Below are 23,477 nucleotides of genomic sequence, written 5' to 3' on the forward strand. Positions count from 1 at the left end.
GTCTTTTGCCATGCTCATGCAAAATCTTGACTTTAATGAAAATAATTTCTAGGGAAATCTCAGTAACAGCCGGAAATGTTTTTGTGAAAAATAGAATTTGGAGACAAATAAGTAACATGTTGTATAGAAAATTATGAAAAAGAATAAAAGATGCAATGATCTGCAGATGTTTGAAGGAGAAGACTGGAGATTTCAAACTGGCAGGTGTTAAGAGGCAGATGTACATGTTTGGTGGATATCTATTAGAAACCATTGGTAGGATTATCACTTTACACATCCAGAAAATCAAATGGCTTGATGATGTCCAGAGTCAAAGATGTAAGTTATGGGCCTGCAATGAAAATGATCTTATAAGAATGACATAATCTTTCATGTAATGACAAATGGCATTTTCAAGTTAAGAAGACTGTGCTAAGCTGGATGGATGCCCAGAAAAGTGGAAGCTGAACTGGTCTGACCAAGGTACTGACTGAGAGATGAAAGACACAGTTGTAACAATGAAATGAAGGTCACAGAATCACAGGATTGTTGAGGTTAGAAGGGACCTCTGGAGGTTGTCTTGTTGAACCCTCCTGCTCAAGCAGGACCATCTAGAGCCAATTGCCCAGGATCATGTCTAGATGTTTTTTTCACTCTAAGGAGGAAAACTCCACAACCTCCCTGGGCAACCTATTCCAGTGCTCAGTCACTTTCACAGTAAAAAAGTGTTTCCTCATGTTCAGAGAGAACCTCCTGTGTTTCAACTTGTGCCCACTGTCTTGTGTCCTGTCACTGGACACCACTGAAAACAGCCTGGCTCCATCATCTTTTCACCTTCCCTCCAGGTAATTATATATATGAATAAGATCCCCCCTCAGCCTTGTCTTCTCTAGGCTGAACAGTGCCAGCTCTCTCAGCCTTTTCTCACAGGAGAGGTGATCCAGTCCTGTCACCATCCTTGCAGCTGCTCATTGAACTCTCTCCAGTATGTCCACGTCCCTCTTGTACTGGGGAGCCCAGAACTGGACATAGTACTCCAAGTGTGGCCTCACCAGCTCTGAGCAGAGGGGAAGGATCACCTCCTTGGACCTGCTGGTAGTGCTTTGCTTAATGCAGCCCAGGATAACATTGGCCTTCTTTGCAACAAGGGCTCACTGTGGACTGATGTTCAATTTGTTGTCCACCAGGACTCCCAGTCCCTTTCTACCATGCTGTTTTCCAGCTGGACAACCTCCAGCATATATCAATTCATGAGATTGTTCCTCCCCAGGTGCAGGGCTTTGGAATTCTTTTTCAACTTCATGACGTTCTTATCAGCCCATTTTTCCAACCTGTTGATGTCCCTCTGGATGGCAGCACAACCCTTTGGCATACCAGCCACTCCTCTCAGTTTGGTGTTATCTGTAACCTTCCTGAGGGGACACTGCCCCATCATTCAGATCATTAACGAAGATATTAAACAGGACCAGACCCAGTATTGATTTCTTAAGGCTTAAATTAGGTTTGGGATTTTTCACCATTAGAAACCATTCATAAACTCTGAAAAATAGACCTTATATAGATACTGGCCTTCTAGATCTGAAGTTTGCGTGATAACTAGGGAAAAAATGTAAATTTCCATGGAAAAGAAGGGAAGTATATTTGGAGAGAGTCATATTATCTTCCTTTCTATGTTTACCAGGAAAATCTGGTAAATAAAGGCATAGCAAAACATTAAGGTCATGAGAAGAAATAACTGATTATTAAAGCAGTGATCAGGTAATCAGTACAGAAAGTGAAAGGATTCAGCTATTCTGACTAGGGGGATGCCTGAGTTAGAAATAAAAAGAAACAAAAATTCTGAGACAGATACTTATTTTACACAGGGGACCTAAGCAGACAAGTGGAAGAACATGACTAGCCTGAAATATAATAACAATGATAATGAACAAGTATTAAAGGTATGCACTTGGCAGAAAAGATCAAAACAGAGATAGGTGTGTTATGTAGTAGATGTGAGAGACTTTTGCATCAATGTTGTTTGTTCTTTCTTCATCACCTGTTTGGATTAATTAATCTTGACGATGGATAGGAAAACAAACTTCAGCCCCAATAATGTTTGAAAATAATATTGAAATCTATATTAAAACAATATGACTCAGATATAAGGACACCAGTATTTTATTTTCTATATATAGATGTCTACCTCTTGGCTAGATCTTTAATTCCTACTACGGACAATCCAGGTCTTATATTAATACCGTCAGCTGAGTACAAAGGTTTGTATCTAGATTTATCTGAATAGGCATCTTCAGTGAAATAGTTGTGTAAACAAAGAGACTTTGAGTATGTTTCAATGCAGAATAGCCCACCACTGCTCTGGGAGGACGTGTCTCCTGTAAAACATGTCATATCTGCCACACATGAATGTCTCTAGGGCATCTCAGATGGCAACTGAGTTGAGCTCTTTGGCTGCTCAGCTGAATCAATTGCTGCACATTATTGATTGTATTGACTATGACTCTTAGTAGGAGCTTAGTTCACATATGGACACTCAAACGTAGATATCCTCACCTCAGACTGAATGCCATCCATACAGTCAAATATAGATATACATGTAAAATTTGGATGGATGAATTTGGATATAATATTATACAACTTCCAGAAATTGTATCATATCTGATACTTGTAAATAAAGACTAAAAACCAAGTGCTAGTAATAATGATGAGGCACAGATCTCAGTGGATGTGATAGTTAACACATTTTATCAGAAAATATTGGATAAAACAGAGGGAATACTGATTTAGATTTTGAAAATCTAGAACATTTCAGAAAAGTCAGTCAAAAAACCTGTCAGATAAAGTGATCATGAATTAATTCCTTTTAAATTAAAAATGTATATATTATCTTAAGTTTTCAGTAAAGGCAGAAATAAAAAAAATACAAGACAAAGGAAGAAATAGCTAATGTCAGCAAGTGCCTGGAAGAGGAAATGACAGCAACCAAATCCTAAGGGAAACTCCGGAGCCGGATATGCTTAAACTGAGCAATACGGGTAATCTGTACTTTAGGATTCTGAAAGAACTGAACTGGCTTGCTACATCACTGATCTGGTATCAGGTGGTTTTAATAATGCTGTGGATGATGGCATTATATGCATTGGAGAAAAGCAAATTTTTTTTTTTTTTAGTTTTAAAATAGAGAAAGAGAGGAATAATTATTGAGAATAGACTGAAATACGAGTTTATTAAAAGTGGCTCATGGTGGGCAAACCCACTGACATCCTGTGATGAGACAATAGATTTGTTGTCACAATAAATATAGTAATCGTGCTCACTGTGACCTATGATAAAGATACCATGTCACATGGGAAGCAACTGATTAATTTGGAAAAAATGAAAAATAGCAGATTTGTTAAAGGAGTAGAACGGGCAAATGGAACATGATAGCGGTGACTGGTGAAGGAGGCTGCTGAGAGAGTACAAATGGAGTTCTTCCAGGACTAGGTTTAGGACTAATCTTAACATTTAATACATGACCTTGATACATAAAGTAGAAATAAATTATATTTTTTTCTGATACAAATTATGTAATATAATAGGGATTTTTATGTTGTTTAGAAAAAGAATGACACTGAAGACTAAATTACTAAAAATGGGATTAAAATTTAATAGTGTAGACCAAAGGATTTAGGAAACAGTAAACAATTTCTGTTATGAATTGAGAGCTGATCATCTGGACATAGATGCAGAGGAGAATCTGAGTATTCTAGCTGATCCCTTGTTGACTGTGAGTCATCACTGTGCACCTGTAAAAAAGGAAAACACAATCTTAAAATTTCTCTATACAGACAAAGAAGTATTCCTGACATTGTTCAAGGCAGTGAGATGGCTTCTGGAGTAGCGCATACTCTGGTACAGTTCTGTTCTCCAACCATAAGAAGGTTGAGCTCCAGGCTGGCGTACAAAGGGGTTACTATGATGGTTAGATGAAAGAGCAGCCTGCTGTGTAAGAGACCATTTTTAAAAGCTCACCTCATTTATCCTAGTAAAATGAATGTTGGATAAATATGTTCCTGTCTTCTGTCTATACATGCTGGGGGCAAGCACCAGGGAGGAAGAAGAACAGTTATCTTAAAAATAATCTGAATACAAGAACCAACAGGTATAAACTGACCTTGAATAATCTGAGGCAAGGAATTAAAAAAGCGCCATCTACTATTAGAGCCTCCTGATAAGAATGGGATGAAGCGAATCCATTTATGAAAGGGATTACAAGAAGCAGTTTCCTGTGTTAGAAGTGGAGGAGAACCTGCTTGGGTGTGCATTCTGCTTCCAGTACACAGCAAACAAAAAACTGGCCAGTGCCACTAACGAAAAATGGACTCTACTACTGTTTCTCTAGCTCATCCCAGTTGTAGACAAGATAAATGGCTACATACCTAAGACAGTCTCACCACAAATTACTGCTTTCTAGCCAAGTTGTTATGGGTTACCTTTGACATCCCATGTGCCACTTCAGCCAGTCCAGCAGCTCTCTTGGCAAGTGGTTTGAAAATGGATGTGCAGTTGAGATATGAAATCTTCCTCCTGTTAAAAAGGAGCCATCAGAGCGAACTTTAGTTAGAAGTAAGGAGAAATTCCGGCTGGACACCACAGGGTGGATTTGCTATCCTTTCAACTAACAGCTGTGTGGAAAACCATATCTGTATCATTTTAACAGAGTGAAAATGTGTAGTGCATAACTGATAATTGTAGCATATAGTTAATCACTTTTCTCTCTGCAGTGTGCCATCCAGAACCATGTAAACCAAAAGTACACAAGAAGCAAATAGAATGACAAACATCATAATGCCCAAAGAATACGGACTATGGTGATGATATGCAGAATGGAAATGCAGATGATGCAGAATGGAAATATTTGTAAAACATTTTTTTTATTTACTATAACCACAGGGTTCCTTAAAGGAGGTTCTTAAACAACTAGAAGAAGAGAAGAAAAGTCTCCAGAATCAGTTAAAAGACTATGAACTTAGACTGGAACAAGAAGCAAAGGTTTGTAATCACTCTATGCCTCTAATCTGTAAAAGCCATTATGTTGTCTGACAAACAGATAATGTGTGCACTACACACAACAAAATAGTTCCACAAAATATGTCAATGGAAAAAAGCTCTGCTGTATATTTGTTTCTTCCTGTATGACTCAACTTTTAAAAGATTTTGCTTAATGGTAGCCTATATCCCTTATTTTAACTGTAGGCTTACCACAAAGCTACTGATGAGCGGCGCATGTACCTCTCAGAGATCTTACAGGTAAGAAAAACGTGCGATTCAGTAACTTAAAATTCATTATCCTTTCTTAATATACCAACAGCATCTGTTAATGCCATTAGGTCAAAGTCTTTTATCACTTAATTCATCTACCAAATACATTACAAAAGCTGCTTTTTAAAAATTTTAAGAGCTAGAAATTGAAAGATTACTACAGTTTACTTATTTTTAAATACTTTTTTTTCTTTTGTGTCAACTGGAGTTTCATTGTTCCTAAGGATAGTCAAAGTGCCCTTAGCTGAGAAAGCTGAAGTGATTTTCTGATACTTGCTTGTCCATCCATTAGTCACAAGACTGCTATGCTAGTTTGAATGTTTCAGTTGAAAAGAACAGAACCAAATTATTAGCAGTAGTGAAACCCACCTTAGGAGCAATTCCTCTTTTTCATGTTTCTCCTTTTTTTCTTTTAATGACAAACTAGCCAGCCAGCTCAGAGTGACAATACAGCACATATTTCAATTAAATTTAAAAGGGATAGGATGCCTTGTTTTTGTGAAATCAGAGGTTAAGTTTTATTCCTGCAAACTATATAATACATAAAATTTGATACTACAAACTGCAGGAACCTGTAAAGATTTCTAGTATTTATTCTGTAAGAGCTCTTAATTCCTGAATAATGTAAAAGTAATAGCTTAGTGTGATACTCAAGAATGGCTGTCACTGTATTCCTGTCACAGCTAACTGGGGCAAAAGGCTGTAATTTGCAGTGCTTCCATGTGTTTGCACAGTGGGCAGCTGATTCTTTTATGTGGTTCATTGCTGATTTGGGAAATCTGAAAGAATTGCTTAAACTAACTTTCCAGCATGAAACCAAGAAAAAGCCCAGGAAATGCCCATAACTGTTAATATCTTTGTGTTAACATTGAAACTGGGAACTGATGGAGGAAGAAGGTACAGAATAAAAGATGATTTTATTACTGAACATGCTAGCAAGAGGCGTGCCTATGTTCAGATGCCTAGAATATCACTTAAACATGCTTAAAACATCATTTGAAGTGAGGTATATGCACTGATATGTTGCTTAGATGGGGCATTAGGGACTAGGATTTTGCCACCAACACTCAAGGTAGTTAGTGCATTGTATTTTCATTAATCAGTTATTAGCCCCCATGATCTCAGAATCATATGAGAACAAAATAATCATCTTTAGATTAATCTCCTAATTTTTAGCTCTTTGAATGTTAAACAGCCAATCTAAAGTAGCTGCAGAGGGATCCTCTGTGGAGATCTATGGAGAGTGAAGCATGTTAAAGGTGCTAGCCATCTCACCTGTTTTAGATGAAGATGAAATTAATTGCCCAGGGACTTATCTGTCCCTCTTCCTGAGCTATAAGCAGACCCTAGGTGAGTAGTTTAGATTAGACATCTACCTTTTATGTTGCTAATCTGAACATGGCAGTCAACCTAATCATGGTTGACTGTTAGTTGCAAAAGAATCTGGCTCATCTGGTCGCTTCAGGTCCTGTTCTACTACGACTTTGATTTGATTGTTGCTTTTATATTATTTTTAAATCTGCATATGTATGCCTTCCCTTTTAACAGTTCATTTTTTAACAATAGTGACAGAAAGAAACTTGTATTCAGTGCGGACTTTTTCAGCTATATTAAAATGCCACTATTCTAGAGTCTGCACAGTAATGTTGGCAGCAGTTGAGTTAGAAAGATTTACCCATAGGCTAACATTTTCCATACATCCCAAAGTAAATATACTACAGGATATTGTTGTCCTGTGACAATATATTCCAGTGACACTCTTAGCTGCAGAGAATGGATATAATATCTTTTTAGGCATTTTTTTCCTTGTTATGTTTGTGTTTTTCTGTAGCTCCCGAAAAAAAAAAAAAAAAAATGGAATGGAAATTTTTACTGGTAGGTGTTAAAATATTCCAGATGCTTTGGGTTTTTTTCTGTTTTGGATCCCTCCTGAAGCCTGCAGCAGAAGCAGAGGAGAGATGCTCCTGAGCAGCTATTTCTTTTATTTATCTTTTTTATTATCAAGTGCTTGTCTGCTTTTTTACAAAATATAAGTATCTTCTGAGTGCTTTTGTTGTTTGTCTTGTCTGGATCCATAATATAGTCAATTTTAAATGATAGTTTTAAAATAAAGATTTCCAAAACTTGAGAACTCCTGCTAGAGGCACTGATGGTTTATGCTGTATTCTGGTTTGCTTTTTTTGTTTTGTTTTCAGTCTGCAAAAATGTTGGTTTGGGATGTGGACTCCACAAATCTCAAAGCACTTTCTGGTGGTATTCAGAAATCTATCTGAGAAGCAGGCAAAGAAGAATGATAGCAGATCTTTAAAAGGGCCATTCTTCCAGGCTAGATTTTTACCAGAGACTTTTACTAGTGTAGTAGGGTCTAACTTGTGACTGGGATTTCTTTGCAGAAAAAACCCACAGTTATAGATAGGTACAGCTGGAAAGCTGCTTGTGCAACAGCAGCTCATTTGAGTTGGAATAGGCCTGGAGTAAACTGTACAAGCAAAAACAGTGCTATGGATAATAATCATATATATTGGCACTCTGTATTCATATAAATTGAAAAAATAGTGAAGGCAATTGTAGCATAGGTCTTGCCTTGCGTCACAGAATCACATGTGCTCAGAAAGATTATAAATTATACTAGACATCATCTTTTGTACTGGTGTTCCTTGAGTGCAAACAATGTCTTGCCTTCAAGAAGGTAAATCTGTGCAGATCTTATTCCATTTTTACACTTGCACTCTGACAAGACTCTGCTTTTGTTATAGCTGACTTTGCTATGGCTGGGCCAGGAATACGTGCCTAGTGCATTGTATATGTGGAAGCACAGTAGAAACCATTGTCTTACAAGCAGTGAGACGGTCTTCAGTGCCAGATTTTTTTCTCACAAATGCAAGATGTTTCCACACATGCTATAAAATGTAATGTTGTGTTGTAATGTAATGTAATATAATAATCCAAACCTTGTCCCAAAGTCTAGCTCTAGACTTTCACAAAATCTTCACTGGTCTGGTGTAGCCGATACTTTGTATATCAAGATTATCGTACATTTATTACATGTTCCTGATGGATCTGTTTAAAGGGGCTGAGAAAATTCCATTCACTTACACTAGACACCCGAGTGTGCACAGCAGCCAGACAAGCCCTGAAGCTTCTCCATTTTCTGTTTTTCTGTCCCTCTGAGAGGTAGCTGTAATAAAGGCAGCTGGGTGAGCCAGCAAGTGCTGGGTGAGAAGAAAGCCCTGTCAGCTAAGGAATAGGAGAACCAACAGATTTAATCCTGCTCAGATTCTGTTAAATGCAATACCAAGGGTAACAACTGGGATTTCTTCAGTATGTCCAGTAATACCGGTTTCCAGAGCATGCAGAGATTTCCATGCTGTGTTAATTTTTTAGAAGTAGTTCCTGTTCTTAATGCTTTAATCATTCAAAAGTACAAATAAGTGACTATAATTTGTTTTGTTTCTCATTCAGGAAGTGTGTTAGAAATATAATGCTTCTTCATTGAAAATATGGAGTTATAGGCAGTATAACCAAAAATATGGTGATTGAAATTACATATTCTCTGATTGTCCAGCTTAATAACTAATGGTATTTTTGCACAGCAAGGGATTTTGGCATGTGCTGAATTCCCCAAAGCAGCAAGGTATCAGTATAATATGTGCTTAAAGTACTTTATATCAGGAAGACCATCATGGGTCAAAATTAGTTTGGAAATATTTTACTTCCTCAACTGTGATTGTGGCTAGGATTTAACTTGTTTTGTAAAAATTTGGCTATTGCAGATCTCATCTACACTTAAAATTATTGAAAGTCAGAAATCAGATGCTCTGACATGCAAGGGAGAAAACCACATACTGAGGTAAATTTCCTTTGTATTCTTTCTGTTTTCTGGTTTATTAGTTTTTACTAAGTACTATGTTTTGAATATTGCATCTTTCTCTTCATGGTAAATATCACTGAGAATAACCTTATTAACAAAGTATTATTCTTAACATCATTTTTCATAACTGCTTTTCAAGCAGTTTTATTTAAGTATGTTGTAATGCTGAAAATACACATATTTAAGGGGTCTTTCTGAAATCTTACAATACCTCTGATGTTCTTCCCTTTCAACATGTGTTTAGAATGGATCATTTTTTCATTATTACTGCAGAGTTGGGTGCAACAAGTATACCCTTTAGTCCATTAAAGGTAATTCAATTAAAATAAAAGCCTTGCTTGGTCCTTTTTAGCAAATAGAGATTGTAAAGCTTTTCGTGGATTATAATGTGAATGATTTTAGATGACAACCTATAAAGGCTGCATTGTTTAACAGATTTCTATTTATATGGGTTAGAAATCTGAATTTGAAAAGAGCCCACCTGCTCAGAGCCATATAGAAAGAAAATGAATTTTTGATTGTGGTGCTTTTGAGAAAGCTCGGAATTGGAGATTTACTTTTTAACTGAATGGAATATGTTAAGTCTATTCTTCAAAGTATGACGAATACAGGCAATCACATCAAAAGTGTGTTGGACCCAGTATCCTGCCTCCAGTGGTTCTAAGTAGATGCCTACAAAAGTATGTAAGCAGGCAGATAGAATATTTGCTTTTGGAACTCTCCCAAATAGTTTATATTTGGAGACTTCCTGAGCTTTCTATGTATTTAGTATCTCAGTGAATACTCTTCCATGGACCCACTTACCTATATTATTAAAATAAGCATACACAATACATATTGGGAACATCTGAAAATGTAATGAATAAATTATAAGCATGAAATAGTGTAGATATATTTGCTTACCAGCTTTATCCTTTCACTAAGCACAGAATCACAGGGTTTCATAAATTAAAACACTGGCTCTTCATGCTCCAGGAGAGGATGTTAGTAGAATATGAATTAATATAGTACAATATGAATTAAAGTCTATAACTGAAATTTCTCAACACAGAAAAAGCACCGTATGGGTCTGAGGTGCTCCGTATGTAGCCAGTGTGTTGCTTCTGGCCCCAGTGATGTTTAAGATAGTTCATGTGGAGAAGGTCAGGAAGCTAGAACTAGAAGAATTCACTGTCTCTGCTGGGAGATTAAATATCATCAGCCAGATATTGAGGTTTTCTGAGGGTTAGCACTGATCTGTGATTATCTTGGAGGTTTTTTTTAATTTATTTAGTGGTCCCTTACTTACCCTGACATTATACGACAGTTTCTGTAATATTCTTTATATCAAACAAAAGAAAATAAACTGTCCTGTAATTGCTGGTGTCAGAAGAGTTATACTGTAACAACATATCTCCTTTCAACACCTTTCTCCTTGGAGAATTTTTTTTTTTGACTTTCCAAAGTGCTTTATGCACATGAAGGGAATTGTTCATCTTTTAAATTGTCCTCAGTAGCTAAGGACCCAGTTTGCAAAGCATTGGCTTTTATAACCAGTGATTTAGAACTTTCAGGTCAAACTTTGGTCTTAGCTGGCAACATGGAGATAAGAATGGGGATTTGGCATAGTTTGTATTTTAAGGAAATACTAGAATGTAAGTAAGCCCTCCTTGGTCATCACAAGGTTAACACAGCCATTGTTATATTATTCCTTTTTAATTATGTTTTGATTTACAGCCTGAAGGTTGTTCATTCAAGCTGACATTAATGAGAAATAATTTCATTCAAGTAAGAGAAGACCTGCATGACTGAAAATAAATTATTCTTGAGAATAATTTGAAAATTTTCTGTCTAGAGTTCTTATCTCACTTCTGCTGGCCTTTCAGAAAACACCTGCCTTCACTGGACTTCAAACCATACTAAGAAACTATGTTTTATGTTTGTTTTAACTATAGGTACAGGTGTGGAAAACCTAACCTGTATATTAAAGCAACAGTGAAACGTTTTTGAGTAGTAATTGTGAACACTAATTGTTGATGTTTTAAGTTTCCTGGCCATGCAAACGTAGAAGCCAAGTTCAGTAGAGGTCCTTTTTATGGTATTTTACAGGACAAGAATAAGATAGGCTAGCTGACAATTAGGAAAAACATGGATGCCTTGATGACTCATGTCTCTGATGCAATCTGAATGCCAGTGTAATGTCATTCTGAGCCCTTACTGTTAGACTGAGGCATATAGCAGGGCTTTTTAGCTCAGCTTCAACACTGCACTAGCTGCTAAGCCCATAAATCCAGCAGGTTTTGAGTGGAAGGAGGTTTTGCTGCCTGCAGAATTCCATACAGAGATGCACTGTCTGCTTGGTACAGCTCTACAGTGATCTACAGATTAATCAATTGATTTTGAGTAATCAATTGATTTGAATTTGAATAATCAATTGATTATTGAGCAAACTGGGTCCTTGGGTTCTGATTTTCCAAGCTCTGAGTAGAAGTAGCTCTTTATCTCTATGGGGGCAGGTCTCCCTTCAAGACCATGACTGCTTGTAAGAGCTGGAACAAAGGATGTGTCAGTCTCTAGAAGACTAGCTAGCCATAGGGACAACTTTGTTGGCTGTTTGCCTGCCCAGAAATTTGAAACTTACATAGATCGTGTCATCATAGCTTCTACTCCATAACAAAATATTTCTTTGGCTATCATCATGAATATAATTGTGTGATGTTATGATATATTTTCCTTCACAGTGCCTATTACTTGAGAAAGACATTGAAACCCTGTATATTGTTGTTAGAGTACGTGGAGTGCTGTTCTGTCCACTGTAGTAATGAACAGGGAGAGGAACAAATGTTGCATAAGAGTAGAGGTGCATGCTGCTTGATCACGAGTGACCCTTCCAGTTTGTGGAATCACCGTTCCCTGCCTGGAGATTTGTTTACATTCCTACTGATTTCTCTTACAAGATCAAGATGAAAACAGCTCTAGCAGGTTTCATGTAGATGGTGTATGTATCCATGATTAGTACCACTTCAGAAGTCTGCTGACAGAATTTCCTCTGTAAGATCATGGGCTCGAGAGTGTTGTCTCCAGAGTGGAATACCTGCAAAGAACTGTAACTACATGAAGTGCTTTTTCCATTTCCTAATGGGGACATAAAAATGTCTCCTTAGCCAGTTATCATTCTCTTTGTGCAAATGTTTAGTATTCTGTTCATGTTCTTCAAATGCCATCATTTAGGTAACAGGAAGTAGGAATTGAGATGAGGCTTGAGTTTGTATGCAGAATAATTAGATGCTCTGCTAGCCTGCAAAGCCAGAAATATACTTGGTTTTTCCCCTCTCAGGTTTATTAATTCACAATAGTAATCAGTTATGCAAATATAAAAAGTATGCAAATTTCTAGCAGTTGAAGCTTACAGGGAATGTGACAACTGATGACTAACTTCACCTATTTTATTTCAGAGGGAGATACAGTGTTCCAGGAAACCCGAAGATGGTTAATCCTCAAAAAGGATCAATTAAAAAGACTGTAGGAGTGAAGCATCTTCCAAAACTAAAGCACTGATTTAATATTAATGCCAAGAATTTCCAATCACTTTTAAAATAATTTAATTTAACTGAAAGTTTCTAAATTGAAAATTAATGTATTTGTGCTTTATTATAATACCAAACCCAGCCTGTCATGTGTTTTTGGCAGCCTTAATGTAAGTGTTCCTCTGCCTAACAGAATTGTTCTTCTAGCTGCCATCTTTGTGCTGGTGATCTCTGACCATTTCCATTCTGGTTCTCATGAGTGATTCTGGCTGTCAGGGAGTTGGAAGCCTTAGAAAACATTTAATGTCTTTATACACTAGGTAGATCCTAGAACTCTGACTGCACAGCAACCACTGAAAACAAACAAGTCTGTAACATTTTTTGACCTCTCAGCCAAGAAGAAGAAAAAAACAAACTGATGTAACCTGAAGTGTTATTTCACCACCCAAACCAGTAAATCTCAAACAAAATTCCATCCAAGAACATCCCCATTCAGTGCAGGCAGCAAAGAGAGACCCTGAAGTAGTCTGATGTCGGTACAGCTGATCATGCCTTTCATTTGGCTTTAAAAAAGAATGACAGCATAGTTTACTAGTCAGTCTGATTTCTTACATGATACCATACAGTAGAGTTCCTTTACAGTATAAAGTTGGTTTATATTCCATGATCTTTCTTACTATAGCAGAGAAGACAAAACACCTCCAAATTTAACTTTTTTAAAAGCTGGCTTGACACAGATACTGTGTTGACCATCACTTTCTCTCTGCATGGTTTAGAAGCATAACACTATTTCCAGCTACTTTAAACACTAGTAATGGGTAGAAACAAAAGAAAAATTGAACACTTTCTATTAAGGATTCTTCAGAGCCTATCTTGTGGAGGGGTTGTTTCTTTTAAACACTATATACACACCATGTTTCCTTGTATTAGTATGTTACTATTTGAAATCTCAACTCTCAGTCTGTGTTCCATAAAATTCTGTGTGTATTCTCCCAGTGGCACTGATCCATGTATTTTTAGGATCCAAAATAGTGCCAGTCTTTTAAAGTCATCTCTTCAATGAAAGTAGAACTACTTTGTATTTTCATTCTTAGGTGTGCAATTATTGTTGCAGTTTCATTACCTACATTTTAGTCATTAAACTTCAGCAGAATTTTTTTAAGTGGCAACAGGAAAAATGTTTTGGTAATGAAGCTTCAAGCTTCTAGATTATGTCTTAAAAGCTCTTGGCAGAGCAAATGTGATTGATTGACTACCCTTTATTATTTTTAAGAGCATACCTAGCTCTTTGCAGTATCTAATAAAGCTTTTTGCTTCTTTAAGAGCAATACTAATAGTTCCTTATTACGAGCAGCATTAAAGTGAGGCTGTAATTAAAGTCATACAAAAAGATCAATTACGTCATTCTAAAATGCAGAGAAAGCAGACCTACATTATTGTACAGCATATTCAGTGTGGAAGCCCTATTTTTTTCTCTTATATAGCATTTGTTACAGATTTATTACAGATATTTCTAATGTCACCATGATGTACTTTGTATCATTCTTTCATAAGCAGGGTGCTCTGCCTGGCAATTTTTTTCCTCACAGTTACAGCTGAGAGCATAGCACAGCTGATTAGGTTAGCACTCTTCTGTTCCTGTTTTTCACATGGAAAATTTCCAGACTTTGATTGTGCTGGCATTTGTCATTGTGGAGAAGGAGAAAGAAAAAAAATCACCATAATAGTCCTGTTGGCATAAGAGACAAGAGACATCTGCAGGAGTGAAGAATATCCAGTTCTTGGATTCATGCAGCAGACATTTACTACTGCTGCCTCTGAATCAAATGTTGGTTAATGCACTCAAGTCCAGTCCCTGTAGCACCTTAAAATTACAAGAAACATTGCACAAATGTGGCAGAACAGCATTTATTCACAGCAGGAGATGTGGACACCTTCCTTATGGGTAGTCCTGACTGAGGACTTAAAAAGAGGCATTTTTTTCTGAAGGCTAAGAAGATACATTTATTGGTACAGTTTGGTACAGTAAGGACCTGAGGAGAGGAGGCTATGTACTATTTAGTCCCTGTGTCAGCTTGCCAGGAACAAGTTCAGAATTTGAAACTCAGTGGTATGATAATTACTCTCTAAAACACGTGTTGTTCTAATTGTGTGTCCAGCTGTAATGTTTCTGTGCAAAATGGCTATAGTTCTGTACTCTTTAAATTACTTGGCAGTTCATTTTTGTCCTGGCTTTCTCAAAATAAGGACACCCTAATGATTAAGTTTGATGACTCAAGTTTCTTTGCAACAGCAGAAAGATAGCTTTTAGTTTCAAAAGTGTGTTATTTCTTTGGATCCAAATAAAACTTTTACACTGCTAGCTTTCCTGAACCACATTGGATTGTTTGGTTTGGTTTGGTGCTTTTGGATGGACGAGTGTTTTGAAACTCCTGGATTTATCTTGCATGGATGTTTCTCACTACTATTATGCTGTGCTGTGAAATGGGGTTTGTTTACATTTGCAGCAATGAACAGCTACATGTCTTTACACAATATCTTCTATACTAGTATTTCAGCACATTTAGGAGTAATTAATCCCTCAAAGCACAGTATGTAGTATCATTTTAGGCGAAGAAGACTGAATCACAGAACTAGTTTTATTTAAATTAGAGATGAAAGTGTAGTGTTGTCTGGTTTTTCCTTGATTTCATGGCAGGGAGATATTTTGTAATGTTGTTAACCATTAGAAGATAAATTCTGTCTCCTCTAAAGTTTCTGTGCATCATATTCTAAACAGTGAACAAATCCAAAGACAAAAATGGGAAACTGAATTGCTGACAGTTGTGGTCAGTGAGCAAATGGACCTAAGCATCAGAGGAAGACAGAATTAGAGGTGAAGGTCTGAATCTGACCAAACTTCTTCCTGCAGCACAGAATATAACTGGGATTCCAGATGTACTGGTTGTAGTGTAAGTGCCTTTAATTGATGGACTGAGAAATTTGATATCCTAACTCTTGGGACTTGAGAGTATGCTTCCCTTACATGGTTACTCATCTAACTCCACTGATTTCAGATGAGTCATGGTTTTGAGGTAACTATGGCATTTTAAGTATTTACCTGTATTGTTGCTGGAAAATATGAATTAAAAAAAAAACTCACATGGCTGGTAAGCAAACATTTCTTATTTCCTGAAATACCTTTTTTTTTTTTTTTTTTTTTTAAGTCTCATGGTTTATAAGGGTATTGAGTTGTGATTTTTCTTTTTAATAAATCAGTGTAGCACCACTGTATTCCTCTATGAGAGAATAATATTAAAATGTTTACCTGGTAGGCATTGACTCTGTGGTTGATTATTATGTAATTGTGCAGCATAACCACAGACTACAGAGAACTTGGGTGATGAGCTTCCGCATATTCAGGATATTATTAACAATAAGCAAAATATTTCATTGCTTAAATACTTTGTTTAATGGGTTCTCCATATAAATAACTGACTAGGTGGTACAGTTCACAGCTTCCCCAATTCCTATGATATTTATTCTCCACTGGTAAAGATGAGACGCATAATTTAGTTTAGTATATTTCCAGTAGTGGAAGTTGCTGCACAGACATTTTTAGAAATGTGATGCAGACACAGTAGCAAGCAAAAAAAAAAAAAACCATGAATAAACAAACTACTGTGTTATTAAGTTTCTGCTGTTGCTGCTGGACAGGTGTCAAACATAGACAGTAATTTGAACTAACTCTGGTTGGAAGCGAAAGTAAAGTGCGTGGATGAAAATCACAGCTAATGGCAACAGTTTTATCTCTTTACATACAGGTGTCAACACTAATGGCAGACAGCTCTAGATCAGATAATGAGGCTTTTCAAACCTGGCAGTATGTCATTTAACTTGGCAGATCGATTTATCCCTCTCTTCTAAAGACATAAACATTGTATGTAGTTCCTTGTAGGTCGCAGCTACTAATCTGTGCGATAAACCGCTGACTAAGAACCATGAAGAATCCAAATGTGTATTTCACATCTACAGGAACAGCATGTGGATGGTACCAGGCTTTCCATCTGGCTCTGCGTGCAAACTGATGCACCACTCCACAGAAAGGGCTTGCCTTCCAGCAAGAACCATCAACAGCCGAGCTATTGGAACGGGTTTAAACTCTGAAGCCATTTTGGGCACTGCCTGTCACACAGTTGGCTTCCATCACAGTCCTGTCTTCCATGTGGCAAGCTCTGTGTAGCTGGCAGCATCCTCTTAAGACTGTCAAGACTCCAGAAGTTTTCTCATGAAGGAGAATCGAGGTGTGTTTTGTGTCCTCTGGTTGGCAGAACAGGTATCAGCTGGCTGGCTTAGCTGTGCCCTTGACATTATTTTATAGAGATTTCCCATGGTGCTTGTGACTCTCTTTACCAAGCTCTCAGACATCCTTTCCATGACCAGGGGTGTTGGCACGTCACCTGACAGCAATGGGAAGAGTGATGTATGCCTGGTGGTAGTAGCATGGTAACAGGAGTTGCACTCTGTCCACCCACAGTATAGAGCTGAGGACTGAGAGTTTGTTCCACTTAGCCCACAACCAGTTTGAGCATGTCCAGTTCTCTAGAAAGGCCGATTATTTGAGGGGAACTACACCCAGCTGAAGTTCCTTTGCCCATTATGACCAGAGACAAAAGAGGGCTGAGAACACAGTACTGACTCGTTGCAGATGCTTCAGTGCACCTAGCTAGGAGAGGCTCATCAGCTGCTTGTGCTCATGCCCAGGGGTATGTGGGCAGTCCCTAAATCAGAGCTGGGCTTCCAGGTGTAGGCAATGCAGTTTCTTCAAATTTTGCAGCTAGGAGTGCTCCATTGCTGTGTTCTGGCCCATATTTGGGGATTGCCACCACTCCATCAGGTTTCCATATCGAGGACTTCCTTGGTGCTGTCCTGCCTGATGGAAGCAGCAGAGCTTCATTTCCAGGCTGGTAAAGTTCCAACGCTCTGGTTCCCATCTAACTTCCTCATCCCTCCCTTTGTTGCCTGGGAGATGAACTCTGCTTCAGGAACCCATCTGTAAAGTGGGGAGAATAGTATGTTTCTGGTGCTAAAAAAGTGATACGAAGATAAATACACCAGCGATGGAAGGAGGCCAACTGGTAAAAACACAATTAGCCTAAGTAAGCCTGACCTAAATCAAATGGATTTTTTTTTTGTCTTACAATGAAAATGAATAACTTCAAGTGCTATGCTGGTGCAGAAACTTAACAGCTGTGCCTGCTGCATCTTACTGAAAAGAATTACCGGTAAAGATTCATGTCAGGGTATTTCCCAATGAACACAGTTCAGCAGTGTCACCAGTTGCTGTGCAAATCTTGTCAAAAGAAACAATGTCAGCCACGAAAAAAGAAGGACCCCTTGTGAGGCGTGGCCAAGGGCATGCCTTGGTCCCCCACCAGTTTTTACAACAGACACTTCCTCCTGCAGCTGTCTAATCCCTCCTCACAACTAGCAAGTGTCCCACAGGGAATTCTGCTAAGGAATGATGTGGTATAATGGAGCAACGCAGGCTGGGGAGCAGAGAAATCATGCACAGCTGAAGGGTTATTTTGGGGGAAGGATGAAGCAACAAGGGTGCCCCTCCTTGACTTGTCCTGTGCTGATCAGGAAGAGGATACTGAGACATCGTTTAAAAAAGAGCAGAAGAGGAAAAGGTAGAAATACAAGCATGGGAATCATCTGTCCCAGCTTGGGGCTAAAAGACGTACATCTGAGTCTGAGCGAATCACTGTGTGCTCCATGTGCAGTCAATGGGAAAAACCAGACACCTTCAGAGAACAGTTCCTCTCATTGGAACAAAGATGCTTAAAATGGATCAGATGACACATCTACTGGATTTCTCTCCACTGATTAGAAAGAGAATATAGGATGACAAATTCAGAATAACCTGTCTAGCATGTAGCTAGGTACACTGAATCCTGTTCATGAAAATGTATTTTTCTTGCTCTGGTTAGGGAGAGTGACACACAAGATCAGTAGAGAGTCTGAGCCAAGAAGAAATACTGAGCTGCAATCTGACTCTCGGTTGGATTGATCTTTTCCTCTTGCAGCAGCCCAGCACACAACACAGGACCTGTTCTTTAAGCAGCATATTTACAAGGCCCACAGATCTATTCTCATGTTCCATCCACACTTACAAGGACAAATTACCTTTTTTTTCCTTCCCTTTGAAGAGATTTGGCAAGCTCCATGCTCTTTTGAAATCAAAGCAACAAGCTGCTGCATTATTCTAAAAAGCTCTCCCTAAAACCTATGGACCTCCAATATACAGGTGGGAAAATATAGCCCATAGATCAATTTGCTACAGACCTTAGAAGAAATCTGATGCAATCTTGATAGGAATCAATAATCTAGAGATCAATACTTTTTTGTGTGCCTGTCTCTTAAAAAGCTGAGCTAGGAATTTACTAATGAGAAGTCAAGTTATTGGCTGGGCAAATATGTTCTTGGAGGATTAAAATAGTTTGCAATTCCTGCCAGGCCTATAATGGCTGTCAGCATAACTTAATTAGTATAATATATTTCTAGGACAAGAATAATTTGTACAAATACACTTAAAATGTTCAGATGAAATCATCTGCCTTGCCTTAGAGTGCCATCAGAAATCACGTCTCAGGCCAAGCCTCTCTGGTTTCTCATTGGTGAGGACAGATGCTGCTTCTGTGCCACTGTGGCCATCCTGGCTTGGAGGGGTACAAGAACCATGTGCCCTTCACATGGCTCGTGAGGAGAAGAGTGGAAGACCATATGTCTGTGCTGTGTTTTCTACTCTGGATATCTGCAGTGAAACATCAAGCCTGAAATTTACTGTGTTGTCCTGGGTGCATTGCTGACTTGGCTAATGTTTCTTAATTTGTATGAATACTTATCCAGTGACTGGTGTTTCTGGGTGTACCCACAGAAATGCTAAACTGGGCAAGTAATGGGAATTCCTAACAATTCAAAACAACAAAAGGCTTGCCAGAGACAGAAAAAATACCTCTTTCCAACCCAATCAAAATTAGAAGACCAAAAACTTGATATTACAAAGCCATACTCAAATTCCTTGGCTATGCTTTAATGCCTCAGGCATCCTGGGCTGGGTCTGACCCTGGTTCCTCTCTCCAGGCCTGATCCCCAACCCCACTTGGGGGCAGATGTCCTGTCCTTGCCTCAGTTGTCCCTGTCCCCAGGGAGGTGCCCAGTGCTCAGGCTGTCCCTGGTGTCCCCCCACCCGCCCTGCTCCTGGCTGGGGCAGTGGGACGGGCCCTGCCTGCCCTGCCCTGCCTGCCTGGGGATCCCCTGCAGCTCCCAGCCCTTTGTAGCAGAGGTCACTGGCTGACACCCGTCCTGTCAGATTTGCACTTGTTGATAGCGGTGACATAAATAACAACTCACTAAAATGCAGGAGTGATTTACTTTAAGCACTTTAGCACCTGCTGTTGCTCATTAAGGGATTATCATGCCCCAGATTGTTCCTGGCAGTCCAGGGTTTACAGTTTTAGCACATGGCACATGTGTACAAGTTACCTTACAGTGGTGGGCTCATGCACTACTCTTGTCCTCCCCCCGCCCCCCTCTGCTGGCCTTCACGTTAAGATCTCACATGTAACTTGAAGCCACACATTTTGCAGGTGGGACGCTTAGGAGAAAATGCAACAATTCAACATGCATACTTTTAATGTTAGATATGAGCGTTTAACAGTATCTCATGATTCAAAATAGTAGAGCATTCTCCATTGTTGGCTTGTTTTATCACTATGTGGACATCATAGCATTTTCTGAAAAGGCGAAGAAGAATACAGAGGCAGAAGAGTTGTAAACTTGTGCTAAAACCTCCTCAGAGATCTCGCATTTCACACTGTCCCCCTGGGCTGGCATTTGGTGGGGGGAGTTGTAGCAGTTTTCATGGTGGATATTCCAAAAACCTTGGCAAAAATACTTGTCTCATTTCTCCTACTAGTCTCCCCTACTTACTTAAATTTTTATTCTTCTCTGGTATCTGCAGCACATACTTTCTCACTATAGCATTTCACCGTAATGCAAACTTACTTCTTCATCACATTTTATTAAAGTTGGTCACCAGGAAACCTGAGCCATAGTAGAGTTCAATTATTATTTTCTGGCCTGGTTATTTCCCAGCACCATCTGTTTCCTAATGTCAGCACTGGCTGCAGCAATGCCTACTATGCCCTTTTTGAACTGTCTGCCCTCTTTCCTCTCACCATCAAAAGTTTAAATGGAAATTACTTGAATTTTACTGCTTAGTACTTTTCTGGTCTCAGGGAACCATAATTTAGGAGTAGTGCCCATGTCATTTCCAAGAAGGAAAGAAGGAATGAATGGTCTGTGCCCAAAGATACAGAAAATGGAAAAAAGAACATGTTAACACTACAGAGGACAAGCAGCACCCTGCTGCTTTCCCGGCCAAAGCTCTGAGGATGTGCAAAAAAACCCCCTACTGCCACCAAAAAACAGCCCAAACCCAAGCAATCCTCCCTAAAATCTAAATAATATATTTATGCAATGAAAGACAGAACTGGCCCATACAAGCTTTGGTTTGAGTTATTCTGAGGGAAAGTTCAGCATTTCTATAAAAACATTGTAGTATCAAACTTCATATGAACTTCAATTTAAAACAAGCATTGGTACAAAGCAGGGGGAGATGCGTAAGTTTGCCCTATAAAGGCCTTTGAAAGATTTACTTAAGAAATACCTTTGATGGACTGTTTTAAATCTAAGATTGTGCTCAGAGGCAAGGAAGATACTTCTGCTACAGAAGAGACTTGCTGAGGGTATAATTTATTTACTTGCAAAGATACAGCTTAACAACTTTTAATGACTTGTTGAATTCTCATATAAAGAAAAAAGAGATGTTCTGAAGTATGCCTGCATGCTTCTGGAATTCCTTTTGAGCTGTGGAGTGTAAGCAAAGCTGAGGTATTTGCCCAATATATCTCTTCAAAGAGTGTCTAGTGGTATCCAGATTCCTGGACCTTAAAAAGAGGGCAAACCAGAAAATAATACAGAATGTGTTGTTAAGGTTTACATTCAGAGCCAGATTTTCAAAGGACTTTACAGAGTAGATTCAAAGAGGCCCCAAATTAAACAGACTTGAAAGTTAAGTTCCAGGAAGGGAATCTGCCACTGATGCTCTCTATACATTAAATGGGAAAAGTTAGAAATCAAAGGATGAGATCTGTAGCACTCAGATGCTGAATGGGGGGGGACTCTAAACCAGCAATCTTCAGCATGATGACCAGGAACGGTGGAGAGATCCCATCAACTCTGCTTTCTCTTATTTCAAAGTAGGGAAAGGTATTTCTGGGGAAAGCTTTCATTTCAGTTATTGGCCACTTCACGATGAAGTGCAGTTTGACCAGAAAATTCTGTGCTGTGCTTCATTTCAGATCACCCAAATGTCTTAGGAACAGTTCAGCCTTTTGATGGTTTCTTGTTAATAGAATTTTCTACAGTGCAGAAATAAATGCATCACTGATGTCACTGCATGTACATCACAACATACATGTTTTCTACAGTCATCCAGAATTCATCAGTGTTTTACAAACAGAAAACACTCTGATGGAATAGTGTGGAGGTTTGAACTCAGTCCGCATCCAGACACCACGTGGCTGTCCACCTTCCCCTCCCCTCTCTGGTAAAATAGGGGAGGGACAAAAAGAAGAGAATTCATAGGTTGAATAAAGAGAGTTTACTAAATATAACAAGAGAACAACAGTAACAACAGTGAGTTCAAAAAGAAAATGGGTAAAACGCAGCAGTGGCTTACAGAGCGCTGCAACCACCTCCCACAGCAATAACACCGGCCGACGAGCAGAGGGTGCGTGTACAAGCCCCAAGTGAAAAGCCCCGTGAGAGCGAGAGAGCCCGCACACCTAAATCCCTGGGCATGACATCACATGGTATGAAATACTCTAATGAAAATCAACTCCATCTTGGTCGAAACCAGGACAAATGGTTAAATAAAATAGGTTGATTTTTTTAAAATATCATTTTATGTTATGAAATGTATATGTACAAGAAGACCGAGAGTAATCATAATCAAGTGAAAGGAAAAGGTGTCCTTTTAGGAGGAGATGGGAATGCTGAAGAGGTTTTATGTAACCTTTTCATCTCTCCCTGGCAAATTGACATATCTAATATGTATCTCTCTGGAAGTGATGTTCTTACCACGTTAGTTATTTCTCTTTCTTGTTGTCTGTGAAGCATTACTGTAAATATAACAGGTCAATCTCCCTCTTCTGCTTTTTCACTGACCTTAAACACAACTGATATTAAAGAGCCTGAAGTTGTGATTGTGACAGTTTTAACAGAGACAGTGATATCAAAAGTACTCTGTCTATGAGCTGATTCGTCAAGCTGGTGACGCCCAGGGAGGATAAATTTAGACTTCTTCAGTATGTGCAGAAGTACCAGAAGATTTTCTCTCCAGGTAGGACACTGTTGTCAAATAAGCTTTTTCTTTTTGTTCATGTTGACCTCTAGTTTTAAACCAAGACTGTGCTGAAAGCATTAAAGGTGCTATTAACATAGTTGCATGCTAAAGTTAGTTTGAGGCACCTGGCTCTTAAATGGGTAGTGGAATCACAAACCTGAGAAACATAGATTTTTTTTTGAGAAAAGCTGCTTGAATTCTCTGGTAGAAAAGGTAGGAAATCAAAGTCAGCCTACAGGACATGTGCCATGACTATGATTGCAGCGTCCTTGGAATAAGGACACTATTTGCTATGGAAAAGAAATGGAAACACACTACTAATAGAGGTTCTTCTAATACAGGTATTTTACTTTCAACAAGAAAA

At 38.6% G+C, this 23,477-nt stretch overlaps 1 protein-coding gene across 1 annotated transcript in view; it reads left to right on the forward strand.

Moving 5' to 3' along the window:
* The window catches only part of CCDC169 (coiled-coil domain containing 169), a 33,658-nt gene extending 17,871 nt beyond the window's left edge, over positions 1-15,787 (forward strand). Inside the window, exons 5-8 of the mRNA XM_074931884.1 lie at positions 4,915-5,013; positions 5,218-5,271; positions 9,057-9,133; positions 12,589-15,787. Coding sequence (XP_074787985.1) covers positions 4,915-5,013; positions 5,218-5,271; positions 9,057-9,133; positions 12,589-12,691 — 333 coding nt within the window. The 3' untranslated portion in view covers positions 12,692-15,787. The remainder of the gene's footprint in view (positions 1-4,914; positions 5,014-5,217; positions 5,272-9,056; positions 9,134-12,588) is intronic.
* Positions 15,788-23,477: the final 7,690 nt, after the last annotated feature.

This window comes from Athene noctua, chromosome 1 (genome assembly GCF_965140245.1).
Source record: "Athene noctua chromosome 1, bAthNoc1.hap1.1, whole genome shotgun sequence".
Lineage (NCBI taxonomy): Eukaryota > Metazoa > Chordata > Aves > Strigiformes > Strigidae > Athene > Athene noctua.